The sequence below is a fragment of the Syngnathus acus genome, chromosome 15, assembly GCF_901709675.1.
Source record: "Syngnathus acus chromosome 15, fSynAcu1.2, whole genome shotgun sequence".
Lineage (NCBI taxonomy): Eukaryota > Metazoa > Chordata > Actinopteri > Syngnathiformes > Syngnathidae > Syngnathus > Syngnathus acus.
In genome coordinates, this window is record NC_051100.1 from 10399301 (window position 1) to 10415195 (window position 15895).

The 15895-nt window shown below is 40.5% G+C and overlaps 4 protein-coding genes across 9 annotated transcripts in view; 3 read left to right on the forward strand and 1 right to left on the reverse strand.

Moving 5' to 3' along the window:
* The first annotated feature begins 54 nt into the window (after positions 1-54).
* On the forward strand, positions 55-4506 carry habp2 (hyaluronan binding protein 2). 2 transcript variants are annotated; one of them, XM_037272344.1, is made up of 13 exons: positions 55-198; positions 497-623; positions 700-786; positions 863-976; positions 1057-1173; positions 1264-1374; positions 2271-2442; positions 2531-2622; positions 2710-3079; positions 3154-3296; positions 3520-3654; positions 3779-3924; positions 4015-4506. In XM_037272344.1, exons 1-13 carry the CDS (start codon positions 139-141, stop codon positions 4180-4182), a joined length of 1842 nt encoding a protein of 613 aa, XP_037128239.1. In that variant the 5' UTR covers positions 55-138; the 3' UTR covers positions 4183-4506. The 2 variants fall into 2 exon arrangements, with proteins under 2 accessions (XP_037128239.1, XP_037128240.1); XM_037272345.1 differs by having other exon boundaries at positions 2713-3079.
* LOC119135038 (E3 ubiquitin-protein ligase TRIM39-like) lies at positions 4366-7561 on the reverse strand. Its single transcript, XM_037272346.1, has 6 exons — positions 6985-7561; positions 6812-6907; positions 6500-6733; positions 6398-6420; positions 6197-6330; positions 4366-5510 (listed from the first exon to the last, which is right to left on the reverse strand). Exons 1-6 carry the CDS (start codon positions 7546-7548, stop codon positions 4909-4911), a joined length of 1653 nt encoding a protein of 550 aa, XP_037128241.1. The 5' UTR covers positions 7549-7561; the 3' UTR covers positions 4366-4908.
* Positions 7562-8493: 932 nt separating this feature from the next.
* On the forward strand, positions 8494-14221 carry aldh18a1 (aldehyde dehydrogenase 18 family, member A1). The gene is made up of 17 exons (XM_037272251.1): positions 8494-8629; positions 9154-9261; positions 9396-9547; positions 9618-9767; positions 9851-9955; positions 10034-10192; positions 10488-10578; positions 10894-11018; positions 11105-11249; positions 11347-11420; positions 11846-11945; positions 12088-12308; positions 12398-12535; positions 12621-12816; positions 12995-13116; positions 13242-13524; positions 13598-14221. Exons 2-17 carry the CDS (start codon positions 9165-9167, stop codon positions 13777-13779), a joined length of 2340 nt encoding a protein of 779 aa, XP_037128146.1. The 5' UTR covers positions 8494-8629; positions 9154-9164; the 3' UTR covers positions 13780-14221.
* Positions 14222-14942: 721 nt separating this feature from the next.
* LOC119134558 (arginyl-tRNA--protein transferase 1) overlaps positions 14943-15895 on the forward strand; it is a 31124-nt gene continuing 30171 nt past the window's right edge. For all 5 annotated transcript variants that reach the window (XM_037271352.1, XM_037271348.1, XM_037271347.1 and 2 more), the window contains exon 1: positions 14943-15150. In XM_037271352.1, coding sequence (XP_037127247.1) covers positions 15054-15150 — 97 coding nt within the window. In that variant the 5' untranslated portion in view covers positions 14943-15053. The remainder of the gene's footprint in view (positions 15151-15895) is intronic.

Consider the following 15895-nt stretch of genomic DNA (forward strand, 5'->3'; position numbering starts at 1 on the left):
AATATCATCGACCGCTAGGATGCCAGACTAAGGTGAATCAAAGGTTAGTGTACTCATGCAAATGTTTACACAAGTGAGAGCGATTTGCTGCTGCACACTCATTTCATTTGTCTGCGTGTCTTCTCATCTGGTGCCAACATGAATTTGAAGCTCCTCTTCTTTTGCCTCTTTCTTGCTGTGATCCTCATCCCAGCCCAAGTATGTATTCCCTATTCAGTCCTGATGCTTATTATAGTTGTTTATTTATTATTTTGCTGTTGCCATGTCTTTGAAATAAAATGGAGCCATTCACCAGTTGTTTTTCTTCACGTATGAGAAATTACAAAAATAAACATGGGAGATCGGCAAAAGTTAATCATTTTCCCAAATTCCCTCACAAAATGCCCTTGCATTGATAATCAGTAAATATTTAACCGTTGTGAAAATAAACAAAAAAGACACTCAATGTTTTTGATCTTGAAAATATACCTTATTTGAAACTGTTTTTTCCTCTCAGACGAAACCTGACAAACGTAAAAAGCATCATCGTCACCGTGACCATGGAAATGGTCCTCAAGAAATCAGGGGTCGTAAACGTGGACGACATGAAAGAAGGAGACAACTATTTAAAGACATAATTAATGGTGATAATGGTGATTTATATTTCATGGTCTAGCACGGCACAGATGCATATACAGTTCATCATGTCATGCTTTGTAGACATGTTCTTTGGAATCTCTGGAGAAGATGATGACGACGACGATGATGACCCAAGTGAATGGCTCTTTGACATTCAAGAGCCAGCGGGTGAGGACCACAGTACCAAAATGCCAGTCATTATATAATAATGAGCTCCGTTTCTAACTTCATTCCTTTTCCTTAGGCCAATGTGACCCAAACCCTTGCCAAAATAATGGCGTTTGCAAGGAAAAAGGAAAGAAAAGAAAATTCAAATGTGACTGTCAAAAACCTTTCAGGGGAAGACGCTGCGAGAAAGGTTAGCAAGCAATTGTTGCATGCAAATGTAGTATGTGGTTTGCAAGAAATAACCAATACAAGACACGATCAATGTTCCAGGACCAAAAATTTGCAAGAAGGGTATATGTGGTCGTGGCGAGTGTGTGTTGACTTCCACTCAACCTTATTTTGAGTGCAAATGCAAGCATCCCTTCCAGCCGCCACGCTGTACAACATGTGAGGAACCGTTGCGCTATTCACACCAGTGGCCTAATTTGCAAAAGGTTATTTATTAGGATTACACAACGTTCACTGTTTATTCTCCAGATACTACTTGTGAGCCTAATCCATGTATGAATGGTGGAGAATGCATCAAGGATGGTGATGACTTTGATTGCAACTGTCCTGAAGGCTTCAGTGGTCGTTTCTGCAACGTTGGTAAGAGCCGCAACATATTATAAAATGTGCTTTCTTCAGCGCACAATATGAACTTTTTGCAGTGGTTTATAAATCACACATATTACACATAGCCTGACAGTGGTAGTTATGTGATACAGCAACACTATAGTACCGTATTTTCCATACTATAAGGCGCACCGGACTATAAGGCGCACCTTCAATGAATGGCCCATTTTAAAACTTTGTCCTTATATAAGGCGCACCGGACTATAAGGCGCACCATTAATGCATCATGTCAGATTTTTAATCTAAATCAAATCATTCTCCATTTTATCTTTTTTATTTCAACTTCAGGCGCAACAAATTACTTTATAATCACAAAATAATGATCCAAAGTCTTTTTGATTCATGATTCATAGTCTTCAGCGGGCCACTTATGATTGATTTCATGACACAATGCTTCGGGCCAGTTTAAATGTAGGAATTTGGTCCATATATAAAGCGCACCGCACTATAAGGCGCACTGTCGGCTTTTGAGAAAATTCGAGGTTTTTAAGTGCGCCTTAGAGTCCGGAAAATACGGTAAATGAAAGCTAAACTTCACCAGACTACTCTTTTTTCTTCAGAGTAGAAACAATAATCTGGCATCTGCTTGTACTGTTTTATGTTCTATTCATATGTGTAATGGCAATGAGTGTGTCAAAGTCACAGTTAGTTGGGGGTTTAAAATGGCTGACATAGCAATGCTAATTTCCATTAGCCTTATGGTGTTTACTATTGTATGCTATCATTTTTAGGCTTAAGATAACGACAGTAATACTGTATTGAAAGTACTAAGATTTAATTTTCATGGTTCAAGCTATGGGGAAAAGATACGGCTCATAGTTCGAATTTTATAGTACAAATTATTAAAGTGGGTGTTTTATGATTGTCAGGCCCTAACGACTGTTATGAGGATGATGGCGAGTCATATCGTGGCAACGTGAGTGAGACGATTGATGGTGACGAATGCCTCTATTGGAACTCTCATTTCATCCTGGAGAGAGGAATAGATCCTTTCAACACGTTTGAGGACAGTGATGGCCTTGGCCCTCACAACCGCTGCAGGTCAGCTTTAAATGTGACTGAAAATGCCTAGTTACAAAAAAAGAAAAGGAAAGGGGATGTGTTGAGTGTGATGTTTTCTATATCGCAGGAACCCAGATGGCGACATGTCACCATGGTGTTTCTACAGAAGAGGCCAAAAACTGCTGTGGAATTACTGCGATGTAGACGATTGTTCTGAAGGTACGTAGACTTTAAGATTAAACTTTAAACACACACAAAACCAAAAGACTTACATGTGTGACTGTAAATTCTTCTGGGTGACACCAGAAGGGATTGCCCCCTCAGATGTTCCATCTCCTCCAGCCCCTCCTGCTCCTTCAGCTACTTCAGCTATTCCTAAGCCCCCTACTCCAGAGCCAACACCAGCTACCCCAGACCAAGAGGCAACCGAGCCTCCACAACCTAGTGATGCCTCACCCACTCCCGCATTTTCTGAAACACGGTTCAGCACTTGTGGGAAGCCACAGCCAAAGACACGCTTATCTCGAATCTATGGGGGATTGAAGGTGTCCCCTGGGGCATTACCCTGGCAGGTCTCCCTGCAAGCGAGACCCAAGCGATCTACTCAGAAGTACAAGCACATCTGTGGAGGCGTTCTCATTGAAAGCTGCTGGATACTGACAGCTGGACACTGCGTGTAAGACCAATTTTGATAAGCACATTTTAAAAGTGTTGCAGCTTTTCAGCTACCATGTTTATGCGTTTGAACAGTCACAAACAAGAGGACATGAAGGTGGTTATGGGAGGACTCTCTCTGGACACCAGTGAGCCCACTGAGCAGATCTTTGATGTTGAAGAAGCTATTGTGCATGAAAACTACAAGGAGACTCCAGTGTCAGTTCACAATGACATCGGTGAGCACTTATGGTAGATGTGGCCTGGATGCTGCAATATGCTTCCACAGCGCTGGCTGATAGAAATCTTGTGCAATTGGTGTCAAGGAAGTATGTTGAAATGATCAAATACATTTGGATTCATTTTTAATGTTCTGTGTTTAAAATGACATCTTGGTGTTCTGGGATCATCATTTTTGTGTTGTATATGACCTAATAATGCAAAACAACTGCATCTGTACAGCATTGCTGCGACTTGAAGACACCGATGGTGTTTGTGCCAATGAAACCCAGTTTGTGAAGGCAGCCTGTCTGCCCGATGGTCCTCTAGATGATGGGGAGGAATGTACCATTTCTGGATGGGGTGCTACTGAGGAATGTAAGTCTAATTTCCTGAAATGATGATTACATATTCCACTTCTTTTCCAATAATTCAGTGGTTAAACGTTTCCATTCAAAGTGCTTTCAGCTCACACCTGTTGTCTTGTACCATTTCTATTCAGCTGATTATGGTTCCAACCATTTGTTGGAGGCCAAAGTTCTGCTGATCAACCAAGAGAAATGCTCTGAAAGCAGTATTTATGGCCCAGTTTTGGATGATAGCATGTTCTGTGCTGGCCATCTACAAGGAGGCGTCGATTCCTGCCAGGTGAGTGAGGAGAAAGTTAAACACTAATACAACTAATATGTGATTGACCAATTTCAATTGTTGAGCTTGGTTGTGGGTTTATTGTTCTAGGGTGACTCTGGTGGACCGCTGACCTGTGAGCAGAGCAGCACTCATTTTATTTATGGTTTGGTGAGCTGGGGAGACCAATGCGGAAAGAAAAATAAGCCTGGGGTCTATGCACGGATCACTCACTTCCTGGACTGGATCAAATCAAAGACTCAAGCATCACCTAAATAAGGGGCATTTACTGTCATTCTGCATCCAGTAGAACTTGGGGCCAATGATGTACTGAAGCTCACTTATTAGGTTGACTATGAATGTAATTATATATCTAAGCCACATATGTACTTTTAAGGAGTACATCTTGAAGTATTCTACGTATTTGGTAATGATATGACGCTTATGATGACGATGATGATATCAATTCCGTAATAGCTTTGAGTCAGGAATGCCTTAGAAATTGTTTTACATGTTTGCTTTAATTGACTGTAAAGGATTTATGAATTTAAATTTGCAATATGTTCCCACACATGATTTTTTAAACTATTAGTGAACAAATGAGCACACAAGACCTCAAAGTACAATGGAAATTTCTCATTTTCTTTATGAGATGAACAAGAATACACACAAAGATGCAGTCACGCACATACTGATTGGTTAAATTTTCCCTGCGGGTCGCCCCCTACAAGGTAAACTGACACCAAAGGCACACATGACCTCGGTGTTGTCATTTATGTAGTGAAAAGAACAAGCAAAGCACGGCGGGTCAGTAACTCTGCAAACTGCATGAGAGTAGTTTGCCCCAGAAATGAATGGATGAAATATTTACAGTGTATTGTGGTGTCAGTTACTGACTCTAATCATGTAAAATACTGAAGTGAAACACAAACTGAACGCTCATATATAAAAGAATTATCTGACATCCAACATTCTTTTTAGACTGTAATATGACAAATTAAAAAGTCACTCGTCACCTCCATCTGGGTTGACACTCCAGTCCCAGGGGTCATTGATCCAAAACATGGTCAGGGGCTGCCTGTTCAGTCCATTCACATCAATGCAAGGGTTAAACATTGGGAAAAGTGGCTCTTTGCACTCCACGTAGAAAGAGTGAAGTAGAGTCATGGTGTCTGCATTGTAGAACGACAGTTCCCCCTTTGGGAGATTTGCCAGTATGCCCAACTTTCTGACTTTCTTCCCAACTTGGAGTTGTTTCTCCTGCGTGTCGTGGCACGCCATATATTGTCCCTCACTATGGTAGATGCACCAGGAAGTCTTATTCACACCTAGACCAGAAGGTCTTGGACTCAGACAAATGTCTCTAGTGACTGGACCGGTGGTCACACCAATCAGCCAGTACGGTTTCTCCTGTACGATGACTTCCCAGTAGTGTCGGCCAGTCGTAAAACTCTTTTGAGCCAAAACGCTGTATTGGGAATCATATGGTTGAATGGTTGGAGCCCATGTCCTGTTTGGTTGCACTCTCCAGCACACTTGTCTCCCATCTTGGGATACCTCCAGCTTTGGGTGGGCTGTTTTCAAGTCGAGAGAAGGACAACTTAGATCTGAAAGAACAAATGAATATCCAGAAGGCAATTAAGAAGTTGATCTTTAAGAACCTCAAGTTTTTTTCCAGAGCTTTAGCTCCGCCTCCTGTCCCCCACCCCACACTCAGTGGCATTGAGCTGTAGGTACACCTCAGCTGGTATCTACATAAACCAGTGCAATGAACAACTAAGCTGCAAAATGTGGTACAATTTGGAATACAACCTAAATTTGCATATATTCTCATAATTTTGAGAAAAAAAAAATCAAATGGAACGAAATGAAAGCACCTGGCTCCTCATTGAAATGCAAAATATTATCAATTGAAATATAATGTTACATACAGTTCAAAAGATTCTACGATGGTAACTGTTTGAAGCCCGAGCAAATTTATTTACATTATTTACTATGGGTCAAAAATTTTGAAATTCAAATAGAATAGAATATAGAATAGAATAGATCTTTATTGTCATTGTCACACATGTACAACGAAATTTAAAAAGTGCCAACCGATCAGCGCATGAGATAAAAAAATAAATAAATAGAATAAATAGAATAAAAAAGATAAAAAATACAAGCTAAAACCCACAGAAGAACATACACAGACAGAACAGCAGAAATAGCCTGTATGTAGTCACCCAGCATCACCTAAATGAGTGCATAAGACATTGTAAATTCCATGACTGTATAAGATTATTTTACTTACAGGACCACATTCGAGGAAAATGTTGCGAAAGAGCCACTGACAGGTCATCCACAAGCTTCTCCACTGTTCTCAACTTGTCAGGTTCACACAGGTCTCGGTCTATTTGTTGAATGGGTGCCAACTTTGGCGGGTCACTACAATTAAATAGCTGTCAAAACAATCGATTTTGAAAATGAAAACATGAATGACAAATATACTCACCACAGATTCTGCGTGGTGACTTGCTGTAGAAAGAAAATAACTTGAGGTATGCACATGACATTGGAACAAAGGTTTGATGTGATCCACAATGTTTCAACATACTTGTATGAAGCTTAAGTCATGTGTTTCTTGTAAGAGTAATTTACTAGAAACTCTGAGTTGATCTATCTCCTTGATGCGGGCCTCCACAATTCCTCTCTGCGCTTCCAGCCACTCGCTCATGCATTCTTCTTCTGCATCAATGATCTGCATCATCAGACGCTCGTCGCCATCCAGCACAACTCGGATCCTGTTGTACTTATCTGAGATCCTCTCTCTAAAATCCGCTGCGGACATCTGAAAAACATGAATACACAAAAATCATCTGAAATGCAACTATTTCCATATTATTTGTACCTTTTAAATTGACAGTACCACTGTTTGTGTATACATGAACTCCAAGTCCTTAATGGCGTTCTCTGCTTCACATCTCATCTGGAGCAATTGTTTCACAGTTGTCTCCAACATGCTCTAAAAAGAGAAATACAAGTTATTCTTTTGAATGAAATCCTGGCATAGAAATATGCCATGCCAAACACATGAATGACCTTTAAGTCGGTGCAGGCTTCAGGTAGCTGGGCAGCTCTGTGATTCTTGTGTGCACCAACCAGGACACACAAACAGCAAACAGGGACTCTGTCCTCCAAGCAAAAGAGCTTAAGCTCGTCACGATGCTCTTTGCATTTTAAAGACAGCAGATCCTGTGTCACCTCCACCACAGTGTGCTCCCTCAATGCAGATCTTTGCTCGTGCAACAACGCATGAGCCTGGCACAGAGATGCGTCACAGGTCAGGCAGGTCCTGATAGCTTCTGATGGCGTCTCTATGCAGTGGTCGCAGCGGATAGTTGACGGCAATTTAGTTTCTGTCAGTAGCGCCGACGTTGATGATTTCATACTGAAGTCCTTCACTTTGCTTTGTAGGCTTGCATCTATCTCCAGGGTGAGGTTGGATGGTAGCAGGATCTGACACTCTGGGCAGAAAAGTGGAGCCCCCTCACACACAGCTTGTATGCAGGTCAGACAAAAGTAATGTCTGCATGGGAGTTTCACAGGGTCTGTAAATAAATCCTGGCAAGCAGGGCACTTCAGAGTTTCTTCGACAGTCCCCATAGCTCTGCTCAGAGTTGCAATGGTGGCTCAGCAAAAATGCCTTGTGTTGCTTCTCCTGCTCATAAATGTTTCACAGGCCTCTTTCTGCATGCACAACCAATCACGTGCCTCTGTATCACCTTACTAAAGATGTGCTGATATGTTTCCTGATCTGGCTCACTCTGAGACAACACACAAAAATTATTTTTTGTACACTGAAACTCAAACATTGATTTAGCAAGCAACATATACCGTACTAGTTAGTTAGATAGATATGATATCCATAGAGTTTAAAAAATATTTAAAACTTATTTTCATTGCACATCAAAACATGAATAACAGACATTGAAATAATGAGATATAAATGAGCTTAGATTGTGATGGAGATTCAAAAATATTTGTAATAGTTTAATTGATCACTCCAAATTATTATCAAGTGTGATTGTGAGTGTGAAGTGATTCAGATTCATTCATCATATTAAATGTAACTCATACTTTTTGCACCCCCTTTACAGTTTACAAATGTAGTACAGTACACACAATGTACATATATTTTGTATACAAATTGGAATGTATATGTTGGAGTAACTTTGTGCAATAATACATATTTACAATAAATTTATTGCGCAATTCTACTATTTGATAATAGTTTTAGTCGATTTTCTAGCCTGTACATGTCAACCACCAATCTTTATCAGTCAACAAAATTACAGTACGTTGAATTATTCAAATAAAAAAACTAACCATGCACGTTCAAATTTATTAGATCCTTGATAACAACTGCTAATATTTCTTTTGCCACACTATGTGATACAATCCAGTTATTGTCAGCTGCAAGGTTACAGTACGTATTTCCGTAGTTACGTCCTACTACTACCGTATTTTTGCGTACGCCAAAATACAATAGAGTACGCAGTGCTGCGTAATCGGAAATCTTACGCAAACTTCCTTTGTGAATTGAAGTCACGACGTTCTAACCGTAAACGTGGCCACCCCGGCTGTGGATGTGGCAGCTTGTGCCTCCAGCCTGACTACGTGTCTTTGCTCCTGAAGTTTACTCAAGTGCATTTGGGCAGGGTTTTTCACTTTTGTTCCTTGCGAGGTAAGGAGTGTTCCCCTCAATTTTTGCTCTATTTTCACTATTTGCATGCAGTGGCAAAATAACTTGAGCTAATGCTAAGCTAGCTGACATATGCAAATCTCGGCTTCGCATGTTTAGAATAGCGTGCAACCTGAAACACGCTGTAATGCCACTGTTTATGTTTATGTGAGATTTATTCATTTGAGTGGCACCCACTGTCTGGATATTATATCTTTACATGAGCATTCCATCAACCAAAAAACCCTAATCAATTAGATCCTGTCAAGTTCTTTTTCTCAAATTCAAGCATCATCATCACTGTTATTGACAAAAACATGCATCCATCTATCTGTCCGTTTTCTATACTGCGTGTCCCTATTAGGGTTGCGTTATAACCAGAGCTTGTCACGAATTTAGATTGGGAGACGGGTTACACTTTGCTGCTCTTGGCCAGACATCATATCCAGCAGGTGCTACTTTTTATATTTGTCCAGAAGTGCTGCATTACATGGGCATTGCTTTGCATTTCTCACACTTGATTTTAGGTTTCGGTGCCATGTTTGCCAGACTCCACCTGTGTTCTCACTTGCCATCCAGAATTCGGCAAGTGAAAGTCAATCCTGCCTCTATCAGAACATTTTCCCAAGCAAAATGTAAGTAACGCACGTTTACTAGATTTACCACTAGTTAACTCATGAATTGAAGTTAGCTTTAGTTGATCTTTTAAATGACTGTCACAATTTACCGGTAAACTTTTAACCATTTCATCCCCAATATGCACTTACAGTCTCACAACCACGCTCCCATGGCAAGTCTTTTGCCCATCGGAGTGAGTTGAAGCAAGCCAAGCGCATCGTGGTGAAACTAGGAAGTGCTGTGGTAACACGAGGAGATGAGTGTGGCCTGGCGCTGGGGCGACTTGCCTCCATAGTTGAGCAGGTAATGCGCAATTGGAGTTAAGAAGTTAAATTCAAGATGCTAACTCATCATCATTGCTGTATCCTGTCAGGTGGCCGTGCTGCAGAATCAAGGGAGGGAGATGATGATTGTCACCAGTGGTGCCGTGGCATTCGGGAAGCAGAGATTAAGACATGAAATCCTCCTGTCTCAAAGTGTCAGACAAGCTTTACATTCAGGCCAGAACCAGCTGAAGGAAATGGTGTTGTATAAGTTTATTAGATAAGAATCTGTTAAATATTCCATAGACATTCTTGTGAGTATTTTTTTGTTTTTTTTTTGCAGGCAATTCCAGTTTTGGAGGCAAGGGCTTGTGCAGCTGCTGGACAGAGCGGTCTGATGGCATTGTATGAAGCCATGTTTACCCAATATAGCATCTGCACTGCACAAGTATGCACTTGAGCTTTTTTTAAGCTAAAAGGTGTTTGAAAGTAAGTGTCACTAAATATTGTGTGTTAATTTCGACAGATTTTAGTCACAAATTTGGATTTTCATGATGAGCAGAAGCGGCGCAACCTTAACAGCACACTTCTTGAACTTCTGCGGATGAACATTGTCCCCATCATTAACACCAATGATGCCGTTGTGCCTCCCCCTGTTCCCAAGAGTGACTTACAGGGAGTAAATGTGGGTACTGTGTGAAGGGCATGCTGGGAATGCTAAGTGTGGGAAATGTTGTGTATGGGTACGTATGTTAGGCCAAAAAAAACTGATATTACGTTTTTACTCGTTACAACGTGCAGTTTAATTTTACATTCAGGGATTGTAATTTTCAATTTTCCTGCTTGTGTTATCTTGAAGAAGGTGAACTTTGAACTACTTTATGTGACTTGCTGGCTTTTATTGTCTTATAACATGTTTTATTTTTTTCAATTAGCGTTTTTTCCTTCCAGCCTAATCAAAATGATTTTATGTATTTCAGGTAATAAGCATCAAAGACAATGACAGCTTAGCCGCCCGTCTGGCTGTTGAAATGAAAGTGGATCTGCTAATTGCCCTGTCGGATGTCCAAGGTACAGATGGTTGTCCGAAATATTAAAATTATTGATTTCAGTTGCTATTGAGTGGCGACCAGTTTAAGTTGTGCCTCACCTACCACCCAAAGTCAGATAGCTATAGAAAATAAATATATGTATTTATTAGTTATTAACACATTATTCAACTAAACTCAACCCATCTTTATTAATATAGTGTGTTTACAAAGCAAAAGTAATCGGTCAAATATGTTTGTCTTTATCTTCCAATGGCTTAATTGGTCTTTTTTGCTTTCAAGCCAATGTCTGTATTGCTGGATGTAAACTTAATTGTGAAAAAAACTTCTTCTGCAGGCCTATATGACAGGCCACCAGGAACAGATGATGCTAAACTTATTGATATCTTCTACCCCGGAGACCAACAATCTATCACGTATGGAACCAAGTCCAGATCTGGCCTTGGTGGCATGGAAGCCAAGGTTCATGCAACAAACACAATACTTAAATTCATAAAAAAGGAGAGGCTCTTGATGATAAAAATGTCCACCATTTTTTCCCAATACAGGTTAAATCAGCACTGTGGGCACTCCAGGGTGGGTCATCCGTAGTCATTGCCAACGGCACGGATCCCAAAGTCACAGGCCATGTCATAACAGACATTGTGGAGGGGAAGAAAGTGGGGACCTTTTTCTCTGAAGTAAAACCAGCAGGTGTGTTGAGATAAATGGAAATTGTTCATGATCATGTATTTTCATAATGAGGTCTTTTAATATTTGCGGATTTTACCTGTACTCTTGTCACCATCAGGTCCCACTGTGGAGCAGCAGACAGAGATGGCCCGTATTGCTGGGAGAACTCTGGCTTCACTTTTACCAGAGCAGGTGAGTTTCTCCTTCCCTCACGAAGTGAAAAATCGTATTTAGCTAATATTCATGTGAGGTGGCAGTATATTATCTGAATCAAAATCTTACCAAATTGCTGGCAAGGATTGGGTGAGCATGTGAAACATACACAATACAAATGTAAAAACTAATTTTTTAAAATTATTTACAATATTTCTTTCACTTGTTTTGCCATAGCTCTGACAACATTGTGAAGTAACTCAAAATAACAAGCAATTTAGCTAATGATAGCTACAGAAAAAAGACGCCTTCCGTGTATGTTTCCAAATTAGTTGGAGAATTTTGGAGTGAGAGAAACCTTAAATATTTTTTTTAGGCTGGCATAAGACACAACTAAAATCTATATTCCCATTCAAAGCGGCTTCTGTGATGGTCGTAATTGTGCATGTTTTATGCATACCCAGAGAGGTGAAATCATCTGCAGTCTTGCTGAGTTGCTTACAGAGAAAAAGGATGAGATTCTCAGTGCCAACAAGAGAGACATGGAGTTGGCAACGTCCTCAGGTAAAGATGATAAACAAATTTATGTGAATGTCTGAAATCCACCTATGCACGAGTTCAGGCACAAAAAAGTACTCCATGTGAATCTTCTAAATGTGGCATTTTGAAATTATTATCCTAATGTACTCGCTGGAATTCTTTACAGGTCGTTTATCCCAGGCTCTGATTGACCGGCTGAGTCTCTCGACAGCTAAACTTAACAGCCTGGCCATCGGCCTGCGTCAGCTTTCCGTGTCCTCCAGGGATAGTGTGGGCCGGGTGCTGCGGAGGACCAGGATAGCCAACAACTTGGAGTTGGAGCAGATCACTGTCCCTATCGGTGTCTTGCTGGTGATCTTTGAGTCACGGCCCGACTGCCTCCCACAAGTAATTATACCTGGAAGCTTTTTGTGCTCATAATATCGTGTCTTCATGGCAATTTTTGTTTACAATCGTATCTATAATGTGTGTTTCAGGTGTCTGCTTTGGCCATTGCAAGCGGAAATGCTTTGCTGCTGAAGGGTGGCAAGGAAGCTTCCAACACCAACCGAATTCTGCATCAACTCACGCAGGAGGCACTTTCCATTCATGGAGTAGCAGATGCTATTCAACTGGTGAGATTGAAAGTGTTGCATTATGTGCATTATAGTCCCATTATTTTTTCCTGATGTTCTTGTTTTAATTGACCATATCATGCAGGTTAGCACACGAGAAGAAGTTGAGGACTTATGCAGACTGGAAAAAATCATTGACTTGATCATTCCGAGAGGCTCATCGCAATTGGTGCGAGACATCCAGAGAGCAGCAAAGGGGATTCCTGTACTGGGCCACAGTGAGGGTATCTGCCACGTCTACATTGACAGTGAAGCAACCATTGACAAAGCTGTTGAAATTGGTATGTACTCGTCGCTTGGTGTGTCTGCATAGTGTGTATATATATATATCACTATTATAGCCACAATTGGCTTTTAAAGCTTGAGAGAACTTGAAAGATTATAAAAAAATATATATAACTTTTGTATGACATGCAAACACCAAATTTTTGCGTTGAATATGTATGCATTTGATTCCAGTTCGAGACTCTAAATGTGACTACCCTGCGGCGTGCAATGCCATGGAAACCCTCCTCGTTCATAGAGACTTGTTGCGAACTCCAATGTTTGACCAGATCATCGATATGCTCAGAACAGAACAAGTGAGACAAACATTGCAATTTCTGTGACTTTTTCATTCAACTTTATTCGGTTGTAATACTTTTCATTTCCCCTTATTTGACTTGTAACAAAGAACTGTTCTGATACCTCATTTTCATTACTTCAGGTAAAGATTCACGCCGGTCCCCGGTTTGCATCGTATTTAACATTCAGCCCATCTGAGGTGAAGTCCCTGCGGACAGAGTACGGTGATCTGGAGTGCTGCATCGAAGTGGTGGACAGCATGCAGGAGGCTGTGGACCATATCCATAAATACGGCAGCTCCCACACCGATGTCATCGTAACAGAAAACGAAGAGACAGCTGAGCAGTTCCTGCAGCAAGTGGATAGTGCTTGCGTATTCTTCAATTCGAGCTCTCGCTTTGCCGATGGCTACCGCTTTGGTCTCGGTACGGACGATATTGATTTCACTTTATAGGTGGGAAAATAAAATAAAAGTCAATTGAATTTTTCTCTTTGTAGGTGCTGAGGTGGGGATCAGTACAGCACGCATCCATGCCAGAGGTCCAGTGGGGTTAGAGGGGCTTCTCACCACAAAATGGGTCCTTCGAGGAGAAGGTCATACTGTGGCTGAGTTCTCTGAGCACGGAAGTATGAAATACCTTCATGAAAACATCCCTGTTCCCCAGGGGAGCTTCAGCTAGGCTCTTGATCCAAACTACTTTCATTGACTCTTAATTTGCCAATGTCAGTCGCAACCAAAGGTTTGCGTCTGAGAGTAGCACGTAAGTAGCTGCTACCTCTTCATTTCTTGTAAGAATCAAGTGTAATTGCAGAAAGCTTGTGTGCAGAACCGAGGTTACTTGTACCAAATGATGGTTCTTGGAAACCTGTGCAAACACTTTGACTCAAATAAGGAAAAATGTTATGTCCAAGCATATATACCCAACAACTCAGTTTTATCCCCAGTGATGAAAAGGTCATCAGTGGCACAGTGGGGGTTTTTAACTTATTTTTCTACAGACTCTATTGTCGCCTTTTTGTAATTAACTAGAGAATTATGCAGTGCTGTGTTGCCGGTTTTCTTTTACGCCCTATCTTCTTGTTATGGGTTATTTGAATAAATATTCACTTTGGTAACTTTGATTAATTTGTTTATTTCTTGTTTTATTCCTGTTGGTTATTATACTTCCTGTTTTATTATGCACTCACAAATCAACATAACCATGGAGAAACGTGAACATTAAACAGATCTTCCCCAAACGTGACCTAAATTTAAGATTATTTCTTATGGTGTGTCAGGTGCGAAAATGATCTGTGGCCATTGCGTTGTCTGGCGGCTGCCTAATAGCGAGCTTTGGGTTTTCATCCAATTCATCCATCTCAAAAACCTAAAAACATACTTTTTGTGTATTTTTTTTTATTGTGATTGCTATTATTTGCTAATTTGTCAAATTTTCTGCTGTTGTTTTGTTGACTGCTACAAGACGTCAGTTCAGTCCTGATTCTCCAGTCAGTTTTTTTTTCTTCATAAGAGTACAATGCAATCTAATATGTTTACTTTATTTCTCTCTATTTAATTAAAGGGTTGAATCAGTTTTTACACAATTAGCTGTGCAGAAAGAATGTGTGTCTGTGTTGACTTAACCTAGTTTATTATGAGGAAAAAGGAAAATCCCCCAGATACTTGGTAATGACGTCACTAGTGTGGGCCGGCTGCCACTGGCTCGGGAACAAAATAATAGCGACAATAAAATATTAAAATCTTAAACACGTTTTTGTTTTTCATAATGGTGCCATAACCCTATTGGTTCATTTCAATTTGATTTGTTTATTATAACGGCAAAGCGTTCTGAGCAAAGTTGTGGTCTAAATAAAGTTTTTCCTTTTTTTTTTTTTTGCACGACGCTCCTGCGCTACTGTAGTTGTCTGACCTGCGTCCCCCTCCATTCATCCGTCATCCGTTTTCGCTCTAAACATGGCACGAAACAATTATACTATTGTCGAATATTTTGGAGGAGAGGACGGTTACCGCTGTGGTTACTGCAAAAACGAAAAGGGAAACTTTTCTCACGGTAAGTCAGTGTCTTATTTAGAAATGACCATGCTAACAAACTAGCCCTTCCTGTCAGCGAACACATTTGCCAATCCCTTATGTTGTAATATTGTCAGTCATTGAAATATGCTTTTTTTTTTTTAAGTGACAGACGGTGTTGCTCTGGCAGGACTGGAAATGTTACCATTTTAACCTTTATTTTTTTATATTTACCCTAAACTTTCTAATTCCATCCCGAAAACTAATCAGCTAGCATCAATTCAAATAACATGCGGCTTAAAATCAGACCAGTCTTGTGTGCAATTTTGTTTATTTGGCACATTGATGCTGTCGTTTTCTCATGATAAACGCTGCAACATGAGCAGTCATCGACAGCTGGTGTTGCCAACTAGCATCGAGCTAGCTACTTGCACCGCATATACTTGCCAACTCTGGTTTGTGAAAAATAGGGAGATTTCCTTGTCATCGGCGTGAAAATTAGCGAGATGTTTTTTCATCGGTGTATCGGCTGACAATTTCTTTGGGCGGAGGGGCGGGGTGTTGTTCGTCAAACGGTTTATCAACATGGACAAGTTACATTCCAAAAGTGCAATGCGTATTTTATATAGATTCACAAAACATGTTCATGCCGGTCTTTTACATACTATTTTTTTCCTGCGGTGCACTTCGAAATGTTGTTTTTTACTTGGATTTGATTCATTTAGAGCGCAGGTAGCAATCATGTGCATGTAGGCAGACTCGACCATTGGCAAACGTACTATAAT